Source organism: Pan troglodytes, chromosome 6, assembly GCF_028858775.2.
Source record: "Pan troglodytes isolate AG18354 chromosome 6, NHGRI_mPanTro3-v2.0_pri, whole genome shotgun sequence".
Taxonomy (NCBI): Eukaryota; Metazoa; Chordata; class Mammalia; order Primates; family Hominidae; genus Pan; species Pan troglodytes.
Genome location: NC_072404.2, coordinates 99,503,414 through 99,519,881, shown reverse-complemented (window position 1 = coordinate 99,519,881; position 16,468 = coordinate 99,503,414). Strand labels below are relative to the sequence as shown.

Sequence of the window (16,468 nt, the reverse complement as noted above, 5' to 3'; positions counted from 1 at the left end):
AGACTTTAAGACTGTTGGGAAGGAATGGTTGGTTTTGAAACTTGAAAGGGACATGAAATTTTGGAGGGGCCAGGGGTGAAATAATATGGTTTGTCTCTGTGTCCCCACCAAAATCTCATTTCAAATTGTAATCCTCAGGTGTCAAGGGAGGAACCTGGTGGGAAGTGATTGGATCATGGAGGTGGTTTCCCCCATGCTGTTCTCATGATAGTGAGTGAGTTCTCATGAGAGGTGATGGTTTTAAAGTGTGGCACTTCCTGGTTCGTTCTCTCTCTCTCTCTCTCTCTCTCTCTCTGTCTCACCTGCTGCTATGTAAGATGTGCCTTGTCTTCCACCATGATTGTGAATTTCCTGAGGCCCCCCCAGCCATGCAGAACTGTGAGTCAATTAAACCTCGTTTCTTTATAAATTACCCAGTCTCTGGTGGTATTCTTTATATCAGTGTGAAAACAGACTAATACAGACTCCTTCCCTGGACACTAGAACCATGATGGCATTAGGGATGGAGTTATTAATGCATAATAGCAGAAAGCTCTTTACCTCAACATTATAAAGATAATAAAGGTATAGTTAACAATGATTGTACACACATTGTAGATTCCATTACAGTATTAAATTGAGCAATAGTGTTTGCAGCAAACTATGGGCATTATTCTTCAATTTCCCCTCCCATTAAATTATTCTTTAATTTCACCTCCCATTAAAGGAGAGGGTGGTCTCTTTTCAGGTAAGGATTGCTCATCTCTTTCTTCTGCATGCCTCATGCCATGCATGCCCCATGCAGGTGTAAGCTAGATGGCATTCTGTATGTCAGGACCATTTTTCATTACTGCAAAATACTCAAACTAAGTTTTAAAGAAAAGAATTTCTATCCTATGCATTGCTATAAGGCTTTTTATTCCAACATATGGTATTAAATAGGAGTTACGTGCTCAATTGTGAATTTATACGAAAAGGAGATTAGGATACAACAGTCATAGAGGAAAGATCATGTGAAGACACAGGGAGAAAACGCTTATCTGCAAATCAAGAGGAAAGATCCCAGAAGAAACTAACCCTGCTGATAGATACCTTGATCTCCGACACCTGTCTGTGGTACTTGGTGATGGCGCCCTAGCAAACTAATATAATTGTGATGAAACACAGAGGCCCAAGAGTGGCCTTTGTGTTTCATTTCAGTGCTCTATGTTCTGGCCAATTGTCTGTCATCTTCCTTTGTGCGTGAATGAGTCCCCTGTGGGCAAAAGCAGAGGCCACACGTGGAGGCATACCTAGATGGGCGGCAGGCAGACAACCACTGTCTGTCATCTACCCAACCACCACTTATGTCCTTTTCCCTCCACATCCCTCCTCTTTCACCATCCCTCCCCTCCTACTCACCTTCTTCAGGTAGCAGGAGTGGGAGGTAGGAAAAAGCAATAGACTTATTAATGTTAAAGATCCAAGCTGCAAACCTTTGCCTCTGATTAGCTTTTTGGTTTTAGACTCTTTCTCTAGGCAAAATTTTCTCAAAATTGTCTGCTACAGGAATTCAGAGAAACATTTAAAACTCTAAAAGTAGACTGATACCACCACCTTCCCCATCCTCCACCCAACCAGGCTGTGACAGTAGGTAAAATCTGTATACCCAACACCAATTCCCTTGATGGTATTTGGATCCATTTCCAATTGAGAAGCAGTCATCTATCCTTTTTCATTAGCTTCACCTTCACTGGTGAGAAGTTAGTGGGAAGTAAAGACTCTGGAGGCCTGGAGTTGTTGGGTTTTAAAATTTTATGCCTGGAGGGTAAGTCCACTCTAGTAAATGCGAAGTTATTTTTAAACTTAAAGCCATGGAATACAACTACATTATAGTAACCAGCTATTTTGCAGTATAACCTACATTCATTCATGTATTGTTTGTATGAATGTTCTGTTTCCAGCATAATGGCTTTTAAAAATTAAAAATATAAATTAGCTATTATTAGAGAAACAGCACAATAGTAAAACTCCCATAAATTGGCATAAGAAAATATTAATAATAGACTCTAGAGGGGACAGACAGTCTCTAAAGAATAAACAAATCATTGAGTAGAGAACAGAAATCCCACCCAACCAGTTAGTGCTCTATGTTGATCTTCAAACAATGGGTTCCTGGGTCTTAGCAATAGCAACAAAAACAACTCACCACTAACCGAGTGCTTACTGAATCTCATATGCTTTATATGTATTACTTTATTTTTTTCTTCCAAATGTCACTTTTGAAGAAGATACCTTTAATATTTCCACTTTACAGATGATGAAATTTTAAAATGTTATATAAATTGCCCAGCTAGTAAATGGTAGAGCAGAGATTCAAACCCAGCCTTAATATATATACTATTATTTTGATCCCCAGAGCACTCAATATAGTGTTGGGTACTTTTAAAAGAATTAAGAAAATGTTGAGCCATATGGGGGATGATTCAGCCACATTATAGGGACAGAAAACAGTAAAAGTGACCCAAATACCCTATCTTTAAAATTTTTCTATGTTTTAACCATTTATTTTCCACATTATTCTTTTGTGCAATGTTTGCTGAGCATCTACTATGTTCCAGGTACTGTGTCGGGTGGAAAACAGGAATAAATAATATACAAACCCTTTTATTAAGTAATTCAGAGTTCAATGAAAGACTTCAAAGGAAAATAGATCATTTTTAAATGATCGAACTATGTGACAGGTGGAGTGGCATTAGCAGATCACAGAGGGGATGGTCAGGACTGGCTGCTGGCAGGAGGGGACATCTGAGCAGGTGAGAGGCAGGGGTGTGGGAGGAAGACAGGTAAGACCTTAACAGGCAAGGGTACAGTGTGAGCACTGGCAGGAAAAAGAGTTGCTGGAAATTTCCAGCAGTTCATTGTTGCTGAAGCAGAACGTGTGATGCCGGGCGGGTCCCTGATCGTGGAGTGGAGGAGGGATGCAAAGCATGGAGACCCTTTTAAGGCACCAGACGAGGGAGAGAGATTGAACAAATAGGAGAGGTGGGTGGGTGAGGGAGAGAAGAGCCACTGAGATCATCACAACTCAAACAAAACTAAAACAAATGTAGTGCATGTCCTTGAGTTCTCTTGCTTTCTCCCATTTTCCATGAAAACATGCAAACTAGTACCTTAACACTTTTTGTAGTTTCATGACAAATGCTATCATATTTCATAGCCAGCAGATGGCACTAAGTATACATAAAATGAACATTTTGCACACTGTCACTTTTTTTTTTTCTCTCTTGAGACAGTCTTACTCTGTTGCCCACGCTGCAGTGCAGTGGCGCAATTGTGTCTCTCTGCATCCTGGGCTCCACCGATCCTCCTGCCTCAGCTTCCCGAGTAGCTGGGACCACAGGCGCCTACCTCCTACTTATTTTAAAAGAGTTCAGTCCAGGCTCTACTGTTCCCAAGGGACTTTTCTCCATACTAGGAACTCTAAAATCTGACAATGGTCTGGATCCGTGAGATAGGAAACGCATCTTATAGGTACAGGGTCCTGTCTTCTGCCAGGGTCTACTGTGCTATAGTCTCAGAGGGATTTCATTAGGGGATCCCAGTAAGGTTGTAAAATGAATAAGGTCTTGGTGGCACCATCTCTGTGTGGTGAGGAAAACTTATGTAAAACTGGAATGGGTGAAGGGATGAAACTAGGAAGGTGTCATAGCTGTTAGAGGAGGGGGAGCAGGATTGGGTGGGTAAAGCCTTCAGTTGTGAGGCCCGTTGACATCTATGAAAGAGGAAGAAAGCAGGAGAGCCTTCAGTTGCAAAGAACTGCTGACCAGGGCTTGGCTTGCTCAGTGAGCAGCTTCAGAGCAAAGATTGCCTGATGAAGCAGTTGAGCATTGGGCCAAAACAGCCAGGCCCTACAGTACCCTTCTCATCTGGTTTGGCTCTGTCCCCACCCAAAATCTCATCTTGAATTGTAATCCCCATAATCCCCACATGTCAAGGGAGAGACCAGGTGGATGTAATTGAATCATGGGGGTGTTTTCTCCCATGCTGTTCTCGTGGTAGTGAGTTCTCACGAGAGCTGATGATTTTGTAAGTGTTTGGTAGTTTCTCCTGTGTTCATTTCTCCTTCCTGCCAACTTGGGAAGAAGGTGGCTTGCTTCCCCTTCACCTTCTGCCATGATTGTAAGTTTCCTCAGGCCTCCCCAGCCATGCTGAACTGTGAGTCAATTAAACCTCTTACCTTTATAAATTACCCAGTCTTGGGTATTTCCTTATAGCAATGTGAGAACAGACTAGTATATCTTCCTTGCTCGGTCATTGGCTGGGGGTTACCCAGGAAGAATGTGACCCAGAGTGAATGTCATGCAGATGCTGATGGCGCTACAGTTGAAGGCTGTCAGTTACCTGTGCTCCCTGCAGCTGGACAGCAGGTTCTCAGAGGAATACCCTAAAGGTGGTGTATTTTGTGGCTGCCACACCATCCTTGTTAAAGAAATAACTCTCGTGTATGATCTCCATTGTATTTCTTAGGTCTGTATGAAGCTGTGTAAACAGTCTTGCTCTTTTCAATAGCTGAGGTGCTTTTTAAATAAAATTCATAGGTTCTTGGATATGATTCAATCCAGTATATTCTGTGAACTGGCTTTGCAGCTTCATCTGAATAATCTCAATATTTACATATGAGTTATATGTATCTCTTGGAAGAAAAATTTAAAAGTAAAAGCCATTATCTATATGTGCTCAAAGGATATGAAAGAATTTTAATCTCAGAAAAGCACAATAAGTAAGTCAATATCTATTTTAATCTCAGGCAAGCATACTAAAGAAGTCAGTAGCTGCAAAAGCTCCTCAAAAAATTATTCTAAGTCAAATATAAATAATCTTATTTGCTCTTTTGGATTATGAATACATCATAGCTTTTTTATTAACATCCAATTCAAAGTTGGCCTATTGTCTGGTGGTATTAAAATGGATCACATGTGTAGCCCTTAATAATGCACATTGACATGGAACACTTGGCTTGATCCTCATAATTCTATGAGGTAGGTATTATCACCTATGTACAGATGAAGAAACACATCCTGAGAGATGTGAATTTTAATGCAATTTCTATGAATGACACCTTTTTTTCAAAATCCTATGAAACACAATCTGGTAATTTTTAAGACACTGTACCACTCTTTCCTTACACCATATACAAAAATCAACTCAAGATGGATGAAAGATTTGAATGTAAAACTTAAAACTATCAAAACCCTAGAAGAAAACAAGAAAGGCCATGGACATATGCCTTGGCAAAGACTTCATGATGAAGATGCCAAGAGCAATTGCAGCAAAAACAAAAATTGACAAATGGGATCTAATAAAACTAAAGAGCCTCTGCACAGTAAAAGAAACTATCAACAGAGTAAACACACAACCTACAGAATGGGGGAAAACACCTGCAAGCTATGCATCTGACAAAGGTCTAATATCCAGCACCTATAAGGAACTTAAATCAACAATCAAAAACAAACAACCTCATTAAAAATGGGCAAAAAGTGTGAACAGACACTTCTCAAAAGAAGACGTGCATGTAGGCAACAAGCATATGAAAAAATGTTCACCATCACTAATCATTAGAGAAATGCAAAACAAGACCACAGTAAGATACCATCTCACACTAGTCAGAATAGCTATGATGAAAGAGTTAAAAAAAAAAAAAAGATGCTGGTGAAGTTGTGGAGAAAAGAGAATACTTATACACTGCTGGTGGAAATGTAAACCAGTTTGGCCACTGTGGAAAGCAGTTTGGAGATTTTTCAAAGAATTTAAAACAGAGCTATCATTCAACCCAGCAATCCCATTACTGGATATATACCCAAAGGAATATAAATTGTTCTACCGTAAAAACACATATACACGTATGTTCATTGCAGCATTATTCACAATAGCAAAGACATGGAATCAACCTAAATGCCCACCAATGGTGGAATGGATAAAGAAAATGTGGTACATATATACCATGGAATACTATATAGCCATACAAAAAAATGAGATCACGTCCTCTGCAGCAACATGGATGGAGCTGGAGGCCAGTATCCTAAGTGAACTAACACAGAACAGAAAACCAAATACTGTATGTGCTCCCTATAAGTAGGAGCTAAACATTGAGCACACATGGACAAAAAGAAGGGAATAATAGGCACCAGGGCCTATTTGAGGGTGGAGGGTGGGAGGAGAGCGAGGACTGAGAAAATACCTATCAGGTACTATGCTTATTACCTGGGTGACAAAATAATCTGTACACCAAACCCCATGACATGCAATTTACCTATATAACAAACCTGCAAATGTACTCCTGCACCTAAAATAGAAGTTGGAAGGAAAAAAATACATTGCACAAATGGAAACAATAAAATCTACAATTTGAACATTTATTTGAATAGCTGGACGTGTCATCAGAACAACTCTTGATGCTTATTTAAGCTCCTAGAGTTACCTAAAGAGAACATGAGGTTTAAGAACCACTGATGAGGAATCAAAGCCCTACTTTGAAGAGTATAAATATATAAGCATTATATACATATATAAACACACATTTTAAAGAATTATAAAATGAACACTTGTATACTTAACACCAAGAAATTGAATATTAACATTGAAGCACCCAGGGCTTCTCCTGTATTGCATTCTTTCCTAGAAGTGATCACCAGCCTATGTTTTGAATTAATTATGCCTACGCTTTCGCTGTTTTGCCACACTGTATCTTCTATAATATTGTCTTGTTTGCTTTTAGGCCCTATGTAAATGGCATATATATTGACATGCACACACATCCCCTTTGATGACTTAGTTTTTCATCTTTAACAGTCTATTTGACATTGGTTCCCACTGATGCTTGTGACTGTAGATCACATTCATTCCTTTACAATATTACGTTGTATGGAAATATTCATTTTATCCATTCTGTTGGTGGGCCTTTGAGTTGTTTTCAGCTTTTTTTTCCTCAGGTACAAATAATGCTTCCATGAAGATTCTTGTAATTGGTTTCCTTGGTATATTTGTAACAACATTTCTTTAGGGTGAAACTATAAATTGCAGAGACTACATACTTTAAAACTTATTAGGAATTAACAACTTATTTTCTAAGGTGGCTGTGCCGATTTACACTCCTACTATAATTTCATGAGAGTTCTTGTGGCACCCTGTCCTCACCAATTCTTATCTGACATGTAAATGTTACCATGTGGTTTTAATCTGTATTTCTCTATTTTCTTCTAAGACTTTAAATATTTTACTTTCATTTAAGTCCTTGACCCATTTAAATTTGACTTTTGTGCATGAAGTTATATATATACCTGTCCTTTTGAAAATGTCCTTATATTTCTCTTATTAAGAATTTTCAAAGATTTTTCTTTCCACTTATCTCAATCCCCATCCTTTATGGAGAGACTCAATGAATTAAAGAATATGAACCCATACAGAGCTTCAGAGACATACACTTTCTAAAGAATATGGTGAGTTTTTCTGGACATAGAACAAATACAAATGAAAATAATAACAAATACTATTTTGGGCCTCACAAATTAGCAAAATATATTCTTAATAAGGCTAATTAATCCCAATGAGAGTGTTGTAAAATGAGCATTGTTATACACACTAACTTTTGGTGGTGCATACAATCCAAAAGGTGCACACATACCTTTGCAAAGGTAATTTGAGGCTAACTGCATTGAAGGCTTTAAGGGTGTCCACAATTTATTTAAGGAAATTTAACTTTATGAAATCTATCCTGTGGAAATAACTTTAAAGTCATAAAGTATGCACTAAGATGTTCATTGCAGTGTCTGTATGTATATCTTAACCACTTTTGAGCTATTGCCATTTTTGCTGCTATGTGTATGTATATATATAATTGTCCCCTTCTTTAAAATGTCCTGTTTTTTTCAAAACTAATTTTTCTCTGAGTTTGTCCTTCATGTATAATAGGAACATGTAATGTATAAAAATATAAACATAATTTTATTATTAAAGTACTCAGATTTTTGGTGTCTATCAGCAGCAAAGCAACACAGATACTGTTGAAGCTGTGCATTTGCTTCTGACAACTGGATGAAGCAGATGAAGGAATTGTTGCAGCTTGTGTGCACCTCACTTCTAGCCATAGTTTCAGATTAGTGTGCAAACATAGGATCCTAGAAACTATGGAAAAAGCTTCATTGAATTAAGTGAAAATCTTCTCATGTTTCAAAAGAATAAAAAATAAAATTTATACACGCAAGAATTCAGTAGAACAATTTGCATAAGAACAAGCTGCAGCCCAGTACTCCTATTTGTTGACATCAAATAAAGGTGCGACTATTTGGAATTCTGAAATGAGCTAACCTCACTCTGTAACTTGATATTACTGAAATGGTTATTAGTGAGCTGTAGGGGGTAGTGCAGAAGAAACTAGTGTTTGTTGAGTGCCTTTATGTGCCAGGTACTTCAAAACTTTGTTTCACTAATCCTCATAATGACCCTGCCAAGTAGGTATTGTGAGTTCTGCTTTACAGGTGAAGAAAGCTCATGGAGTTAAGTAACATGACCAACCATAGCATGGTGCCTGACATACAGTAAGTGTTTAATGAATATCTTTTGAATACATGGTAGGTACCTAACTAATGGAAGAAGCAGTATTCAAACTTAGATACATCTCATTACACAGCTCACATTATTTCCATCATAGTATATTGCTTTCTGTGTAAGACTATACAGAATCATTTTTAAATGGCTAAGAAATAGCACTGCCAGTGTAAACATGGCTAGTAAGCCCAGCAACCTATGATTTCTCCCTTTATATGCGGACAATTTCAATTTCAAAATGTATGCATTGTGAAGGATGAGAAAAGACAGAAAACAGGATCTTCAAAGGCTTTACAGTTACTTAACATAGATAGTACATGAAAATAACATAAATATATATGAAAACATCGTATGTGTATGGAACATTTTATTAGTACAGCTCATCCATTTTTTGTTGAGTTCTACTGACTTTTTAAATTTTATTTTACTTTAAGTTCTGGGATACATGTGCAGAACATGCAGGTTTGTTACATAGGTATACATGTGCCATGGTGGTTTGCTGCATCTATCGACCTGTCATTTAAGGTTTAAGTCCTGCATGCATTAGGTATTTGTCCTAATGCTCTCCCTCCCCTTGCCCCCCACCCCCACCCCCCACCAATAGGCCCTGGTGTGTGATGTTCCCCTCTCTGTGTCCATGTGTTCTCATTGTTCAACTCCCACTTATGAGTGAGAACATATGGTGTTTGGTTTTCTGTCCTTGTGTTAGTTTGCTGAGAATGATGGCTTCCAGCTTCACCCGCGTCCCTGCAAAGGTCATGAACTCATCCTTTTTTATGGCTGCATAGTATTCCATGGTGTGTATGTGACACATTTTCTTTATCCAGTCTATCATTGATGGGTATTTGGGTTAGTTACAAGTCTTTGCTACTGTAACATCATCTAAAATGTGTTACTTTAATTTTATGAATGTTAGGTGTTATGTCTCTTTTCCTTTTTTGCCCCACACATCACTGAAACAGATTATATGACAATGCTAAAATAAGTAAAATGTGCAGCATGCTTTCTTAGATGCTTTGTCTCCTGTACCAAAATAATTTACAAATACAAAAGTTGGAAATAATTTTATTAGTTTTTTAATGCATAAATCCAAACATATATTTGTACCGAATATTTTATTAGCTAATACAGTACCATTTTAAAAATTCCACCAACTTATTTAAAATATTTCCTGTAAAAATATCATCCAAAATATACTTTGTTAATTTTTATGAATGTTAGGTGTTATGTCTCTTTTCTTTGATGCTCTCCTTTTTTATCCTGTGCTTACACCAAAAACAAATTATTTGAAAATGCTAAAATAAAATGTGGCAAGTTTTCTTAGCTGTTTTGTATTGCTATAAAATATTTTACAACTATGAAAGTTGAAAAATAACTTTATTGGTTTTGCTGCATATAGCTGCCTGTCTACTATAAGAGAACTAATCTATAAAATTAAGGCATTTTGTTATTTCAAGTGTAGAGGGGCAAGATTATAAGGGAATTATAAAAACCCCAAGATGACTCATTTAAAGTAGATGCACATTAAAATACTATAGATCTGGCATATTTCATATTTATAAAGCAGACAAAAAGAATGTTTATCTTTGCATTTGGCAAGAGTATCTTCAAGATAACTACCACTTTTCAAAGCACTATTGTTGGGTAGGTTTTATTAGGGGAGAGGACTTAGAAAACATGACTTTCCTCATCCAAAACCAAAAATAAATGAGGGCTTAAAAATATATTATTTAAGAAGATAGTGGCCAGAAATAAAGACTATGACCAACAAGCTTTGGGGCCATCAAGATGAAAAGACCTTTGCTATATTCAAGATCTAGGATCTGAAAATCTCACTTCATAAATTTAAGTGGATTTTCTTTTCTGATTATGTTTAACCCCAAAATTTGGTTGTATACCATAGCAGTTTCTATTTTACCTGGATGTTAAAAGAAAAACCACTGGAATCTAAAGAGAGATGAATAACCTCTTGAGCTTAGATGGAGAACTAACCAGTGGCAAATATGTATCTAGTGGGGTAAATACATCTCAAGAAATTCAAAACATTACAGAACAAGGTGTTTTTAAAAACACTTCAACTTGAAATTATAAAAAAAAGTATTAAAAGGTATTAGAGATCTTTCTTAAGGGCTGGTAAAATAAAAACACCCTAAAAGACACACTGTTACAATTTCCTCAGAGAGGTAAAGAGGTTGTAACCAGTATCAGCATTTAAGGATGTCATTTCAGAGCTTGCATTCTTCTCCTTTCTCAGCTATTATAATTCATCTTTATTATCTTAAAAAGAAGTCTGCATTAGGAAAGGGTGAGAGATAATGAAGTAACAGAAAAATAATCTCAAACACTTTACTATTTAAATAATAAACCTGGGTTATAGCTTATGAAACAGTGCAGTTCACCAAAAGTTCATTTCAATTCCTAATACATCTCTACCTCATAGTCTCGCTATTCTTAAACCACAAATTAATTCGTTAGAAGAAGAAACCTAGCCATTTCGGTGCAAAAAGTCATCTCCCGTTCCAAAGATGAGAGGTGAGAGAAATGACGATAATTTTCACAAAGTTTTACTAAATGTAACCTAGAAAAAAATGAAGAATCATATTACAATAAGAACAAGTTTCAAAACTAACAGTAAAATAAACAATAAGAAAGCCATAAAAAAGAAAACAATAAATTGTTATAATATTAATTTTATAATTTGCTTACTAACTTGTATGTTTTTCGGCATTTATAATCCAGTATGGCACACACCTGAAATTCCTTAACTCAGTGGTTTTTAAGCTTAATTGTGGCCGGGTACGTTGGCTCATGCCTGTAATCCCAGCACTTTGGGAGCCCGAGGCGGGCAGATCACTTGAGGTGAGGAGTTCGAGACCAGCCTTGCCAACATGGTGAAACCCCGTCTCTACTAAAAACACAAAAATTAGCCAGCCATGGTAGTGCATGTCTGTAATCCTGGCTGCTAGGGAGGCTGAGGCAGGAGAATTTCTTGAACCCAGGAGGTGGAGGTTGCAGTGAGCAGAGATCATGTCTCGAAACAAAACAAAACAAAACAAAAACCTTAATTGTATATCTAAAATTCTTGTGGCTTTTTTCACCCTCCCTTCCATCCCAGGCCTCTAAATCAGAACAGAGGCAGGTTAGTGTTTGTTTTTTAAGTTTCAAGTGATTCTAATGTACCAGCCTTGGGAAATACCTCCATAACTGTTGAAAAGGGTTCAGAATATAATTTTAAATAAAATTACTTTAGATCAAAGCAGACTTACAATAAGTATAATATCACATAAAGGATCAACTTTCAAGTGCCAAAGAATACAGGTGTGTACTTGAAGACCTTTTAGTAGTGAAACTCAACAGCTATAGGCAGTGAAGAAAAGAGCATATGTGATAAACAAAATTAGCTATGGCCAACAATTATGCTATAGCTAACTTATGTAGTCAGTACTTTCCAGTGAAGTTGAAAATAAAGCAAAGTTCCGTATATTAACCCTGTTTTCCACTAACCCTTCTTTACATGTAGGCCATATGCCAGGGTACCAAATACTGCAGGAATATTCCCTACCATTGCAGCCTCAGTTCTAACATCAAAATCTCCCTGCAGACTAAATGTCTAGAGCAGCACTGTGTCAATAGAACATAGGGGCAGATCTCATACCTCCCAAGGGTCGAAATCACTGAGCACAGGTAAAAATAAAATATTCCAGAAGGAAATATTATTTTACAAATTTTTATAAACACTTTTGTAAAATAATGTACACAGGCTTGCACACTGAAAGACTCAGAGCCATTTAACCATATAACCACTGCAGAATCTTTATCTTCTTTTTTACCTGATTTCCAATTGGCAGGTGTTGCTAAAACTTTATCACCAAAGTTATTTCACTGGCTGAATGTGGTGGCTCATGCCTGTAATCCCAACACTTTGGGAGGCCGAGGCAGGTGGATCATTTGAGGCCAGGAGTTTGACACCAGCCTGGCCAACATGGTGAAACCTTGTCTCCACCAAAAATACAACAAATTGGCTCAGTGTGGTGGTGCACACCTGTAATCCCAGCTACTTGGAAGGCTGAGGCACGAGGATCACTTGTGCCTGGGAGGCAGAGGTTGCAGTGAGTCAAGATCACGCCACTACACTCCAGCCTGGGAGACAGAGCAAGACTCTGTCTCAAAAAAAAAAAAAAAAAGTTATTTCACTAGCAACATATAATTACCATAAAATAAAGGAAGGTTTTAAATGAACTACACATGCAAAATACACTAGAAAAGCTAGATATTTAAAGAAACGTGTGGTGAATTATTTAGTAAAGCAAAAATATTTTAATTCATAAGTTACTATTCCCCTAATGCATCTATTTTGTAAATGCTGTTTCACATATGAGGTTTGTAAAAAAGCAAAATACATGTATAAATTGGTGCACATAAAGATGTTCTACAAATATAGCCAGAAGTTATTGTTTTACTGTATGCAAAGAGAGATGGCAATTTTTAATTCAAATGTTTTTAAATATTTCAAACTGAAACTAAATCTTACCAATGTAGATATGCCACAAGGACGGCTGGAATAAAGAAAAAAAGGAAAGTTATTAATAGCTGCTTTATTATAAAATACCATTAAAACAAGTATTTCAAATGTATTATTTTACATGTCTAGAAAGATAGCACACAAAGCAAGATGGCCAGCTAATCCTGTCTCTATGAGCATAGGAAAAAATCCAGGACACAAAGCAAATTCTGAACAGAGCTTACCTCTCTGCAGCAGGGCTTGACAAGCAAAGGGAGAAACTTGAGAGGGTTTTTTTTACTTCAGGTAATTGGTAAGAGTGATGGAATTATGGAAGATTGTGACCTTTTTTGTTTTTTTTTTCAGTATTATTTTCTATTCCTTTATATGAAATTTTTAAAAGAAGTAAGTATATACAGTATGCTTCAGCTAGTTCTAACCAAGAGGAGCCACTCTAGATCAGTTTCTCTAGCATTCATCAGAAGATGATTAAATGCAGGAAATCACTTCCTCAGCAGCACATCTAAAAGCCCCAATGTGCAGCTCAACCCTTGATGAATTGCAAGCTCTTTACAAGAGCCCAGACCTAGAAGCTACTAGATGGCCTAGGAGACTAGTCTGGAGTCACCTGTGCCAATGCCCCATGTATACATAAGACTTCACCTGGGAGCTGGGAGACACTGCTCTGGGTATGGAGCTTTTACAGGAGCTGCAAACGCAGCCTGTGCCCCTGTTTGGTTGGGGAATTCCTTGTTTTCAATTCCCCTGGAGAGAGAAGAGTGGGGAATAGAACAAGTTAAAACACCACAAACTTTGCTATTCTTATAGAGGTTCAGCAGCTTTTCTTGAATTAATGCCCTTTAGATTGTTGTAAACCTTTGGTTAATTTCCAAAGTTTTGAAGAAAATGATTTTGATAATTTTCCAAGTATTTTCATTGTCGTCATGGAGGAGTGCATTTCCTTGGCTATTCCAGAAGTCCTACCTCCCTTCTGAGACTTTATAATGGTATTTCTTATGGTTATCCCAAATATACTTGGCAAGTCATCTTACAAACCACCAATAATAGCCTCTTAAAAATTCAAAAATTACTTCACTTGGCTAACAAAATAAATGCAAATTAATTCAATAATTATTGAAGAAATTAAATTTTTAAAAATTAAAAAATTGCAATGTTGAAATTCTCAACCATGCTTACCCAGATCTTTTCCTATATTACTAACTGTCCTGGGCTTATCTTAAATACTTCTCGGAAGATTTACTTGTTTTATACCAGGATAGGCAAAGTATGGCCCATGGCGTATTTTTGGACTGTCTGCAAGCACGGTTGCTATAATTTTTAAAAGGTTGAAAACTTTAAATGGTTGTAAAGATGCTCATTAACTGTTTATTAGGCTTCATTAATTTTAAAATATACAGAGACTACCCTGTTCAACTATATTTGTATCCTATTTCTAATTCTCCTAACAATTATATACACTGGCAAAAACTCTCCAGATGATATATAAGGAAAAGGTCAAATATACTACCAAATTCATCCAGCTTTCCAAAGATGCTCAAAATCTTTGTGTCTCTCACTCCCTCCCTTAACCCACATACCACATCTGAAAAAAATGATATGGTGCAACGATGCCAGTATTCTAAATGCTTGAAGGGCTTATCACATGCCCTTTCCAAGCTGTGACAGAAGCATGTCCCCTGGACCCTGGCATCCTATCAATCTCACCTCTGAAGGTGACCCAGCCTCATACTTCACTGAAACAAAGACCATTAGACCCCAGCACTCCCAACTTCTTTTATCTCCACTTTAACATTTCTCCATATAGTAATCCTCGCTTTTCTACTCCCTGCCATCTCAGAAAAGGAATTATCTCTCCTCTTTTCCACAGTTAGCTTCTCAGATTTGTGCCTTTAATTCTACCCCTCCAAATATTCCAAGACTTGCTCCACTAATTATTTCCTCTCTTGGAATCTTAATCTCATCCTCTTCCCTTGATCCTTCCCCTCAGCCTTTAAAACTCCTAGACCTTAAAACACTCTCTGCGATCTGACAGCCCTTCAAACCAATATACTCCCTATCTCTCTCTCCCCTGGTTCAATGACAAGATTTTTGGCCAACTTCTTTTACTCGGACCTTGCTATTATTTCCTACTAGGCACCCACAAACCCTTGCTTGTTAAACTGATCTCCTTCAAGACTCAAGAAAAGCGCCATGCGGCTCCCTCCTAGAGCTCTCCTGCCCTCTCCTTACCGATGTCCAAAGTGGTTCTGCTGGGGAACCACCACGCCTGCAGTTCGTGCACCTCTTCCCGGAGCTGCGCCAGGGAATTACGGACGAACAGGAAGGGGCCGAGAAGAAGGGTCTTGGCCACCACCTTTAGCTCCAAGCCTTTTCGATTTTCCACATTTCGGATCCTCCGCCGGAAGGACCTCCCGCCGCCTAGGGCCGACTTTTCCACCTCCTCCTCTACCTCCCGCTCCGGGGCGGAGGCGGGGGCGGGTGGAGGGGGGAGGCCCGCACCGCCGCTTAGACGGGCTGGGGCGGGAAGATTGCAGCGGCTTCGGGCTTACTCCTTGCTTTTTTCATAATCCCTGATAGAGCTGAGTCAATTTCAGGCACAGCCCAGCCGAGTCAGGCGAGGTCCAGAAAGGCCTCACTCGCCTGGCAGCCTCAACGGTCTTGTCCCCGCAGCCGTTGCGGACCTCCCGGTCGTCATGGCGACTGTGAAATGTCTGGTGGGGCGCATGCGTTGGAAGCCATTCGCGCCGGCAGTCCCTGCGTGTTCCCCCACGTGCTCCCAAGCGCGCAGCACCCCCGCCTCTGCGCTTCCCCGAGCGTGCAGCTTCCGGTGAGAGCATCCCCACGCACAGCCCCCCAACCCTCCCCAGCGCCTGCAGCCTTCGGTGCGCGCAGTCCCCAAGCCTAGATGCGCGGTTCTCACCTTGCGCGCAGCCCCACGTACAGCCCCCGACACGCTCCCAGCCCCACTGGCGCATGAACCCATCACCGCTTGCCCTTCACGCGCTTCACTGGGAGTGCAGCCCCCACCCCGAGCGCGCAGCTCCACGCAGCCTCTCCACACTCTTCCCAGCGCCTGCAGCACCCCCAGTGCGCACAGCTCTGCCAGTAGCTTCCCCGCGCGCCGCCCCTGCACGGCTTCGGGCCATAACCTTGCTGACGACTAAGTCTGAAGAACTTCCCGTGGTTTCATTCTTTTCTTCGGGTTTAGTCTTAGCTCTGACATTTTAACCAAAAGGTTACACGTTAATTAACGAGGTATTAAAGGGGAAGATCTCAGCTGAAAGAAATGACTGTAGGAAGTGTGTCAGGGAAGCCAACGGAACCGCCGGCCCGCCAGTGGTGCGCCCGGCATTAGGAACGTCTCTGCTCTCCTACGATCGC

General features: G+C 39.1%; 1 protein-coding gene across 1 annotated transcript; it reads right to left on the bottom strand.

The window, feature by feature from the left end:
- Positions 1 to 9,614: 9,614 nt before the first annotated feature.
- Positions 9,615 to 15,782, bottom strand: LOC748509 (putative C-mannosyltransferase DPY19L2P1). The gene is made up of 4 exons (XM_054687267.1): positions 15,728 to 15,782; positions 15,317 to 15,601; positions 13,097 to 13,121; positions 9,615 to 11,143 (listed from the first exon to the last, which is right to left on the bottom strand). Exons 1-4 carry the CDS (start codon positions 15,780 to 15,782, stop codon positions 11,029 to 11,031), a joined length of 480 nt encoding a protein of 159 aa, XP_054543242.1. The 3' UTR covers positions 9,615 to 11,028.
- Positions 15,783 to 16,468: the final 686 nt, after the last annotated feature.

Coding starts and splice junctions, on each gene's coding strand:
- LOC748509 (XM_054687267.1), bottom strand. CDS start 15,782: ATGACGACCGGGAGGTCCGCAACGGCTGCGGGGACAAGACCGTTGAGG. Junction 15,602..15,727: donor AAGACCGTTGAGGCTGCCAG/GCGAGTGAGGCC, acceptor TTCCCGCCCCAG/CCCGTCTAAGCGGCGGTGCG. Junction 11,144..13,096: donor CTTGTGGCATATCTACATTG/GTAAGATTTAGT, acceptor ATTTTTTTCTAG/GTTACATTTAGTAAAACTTT.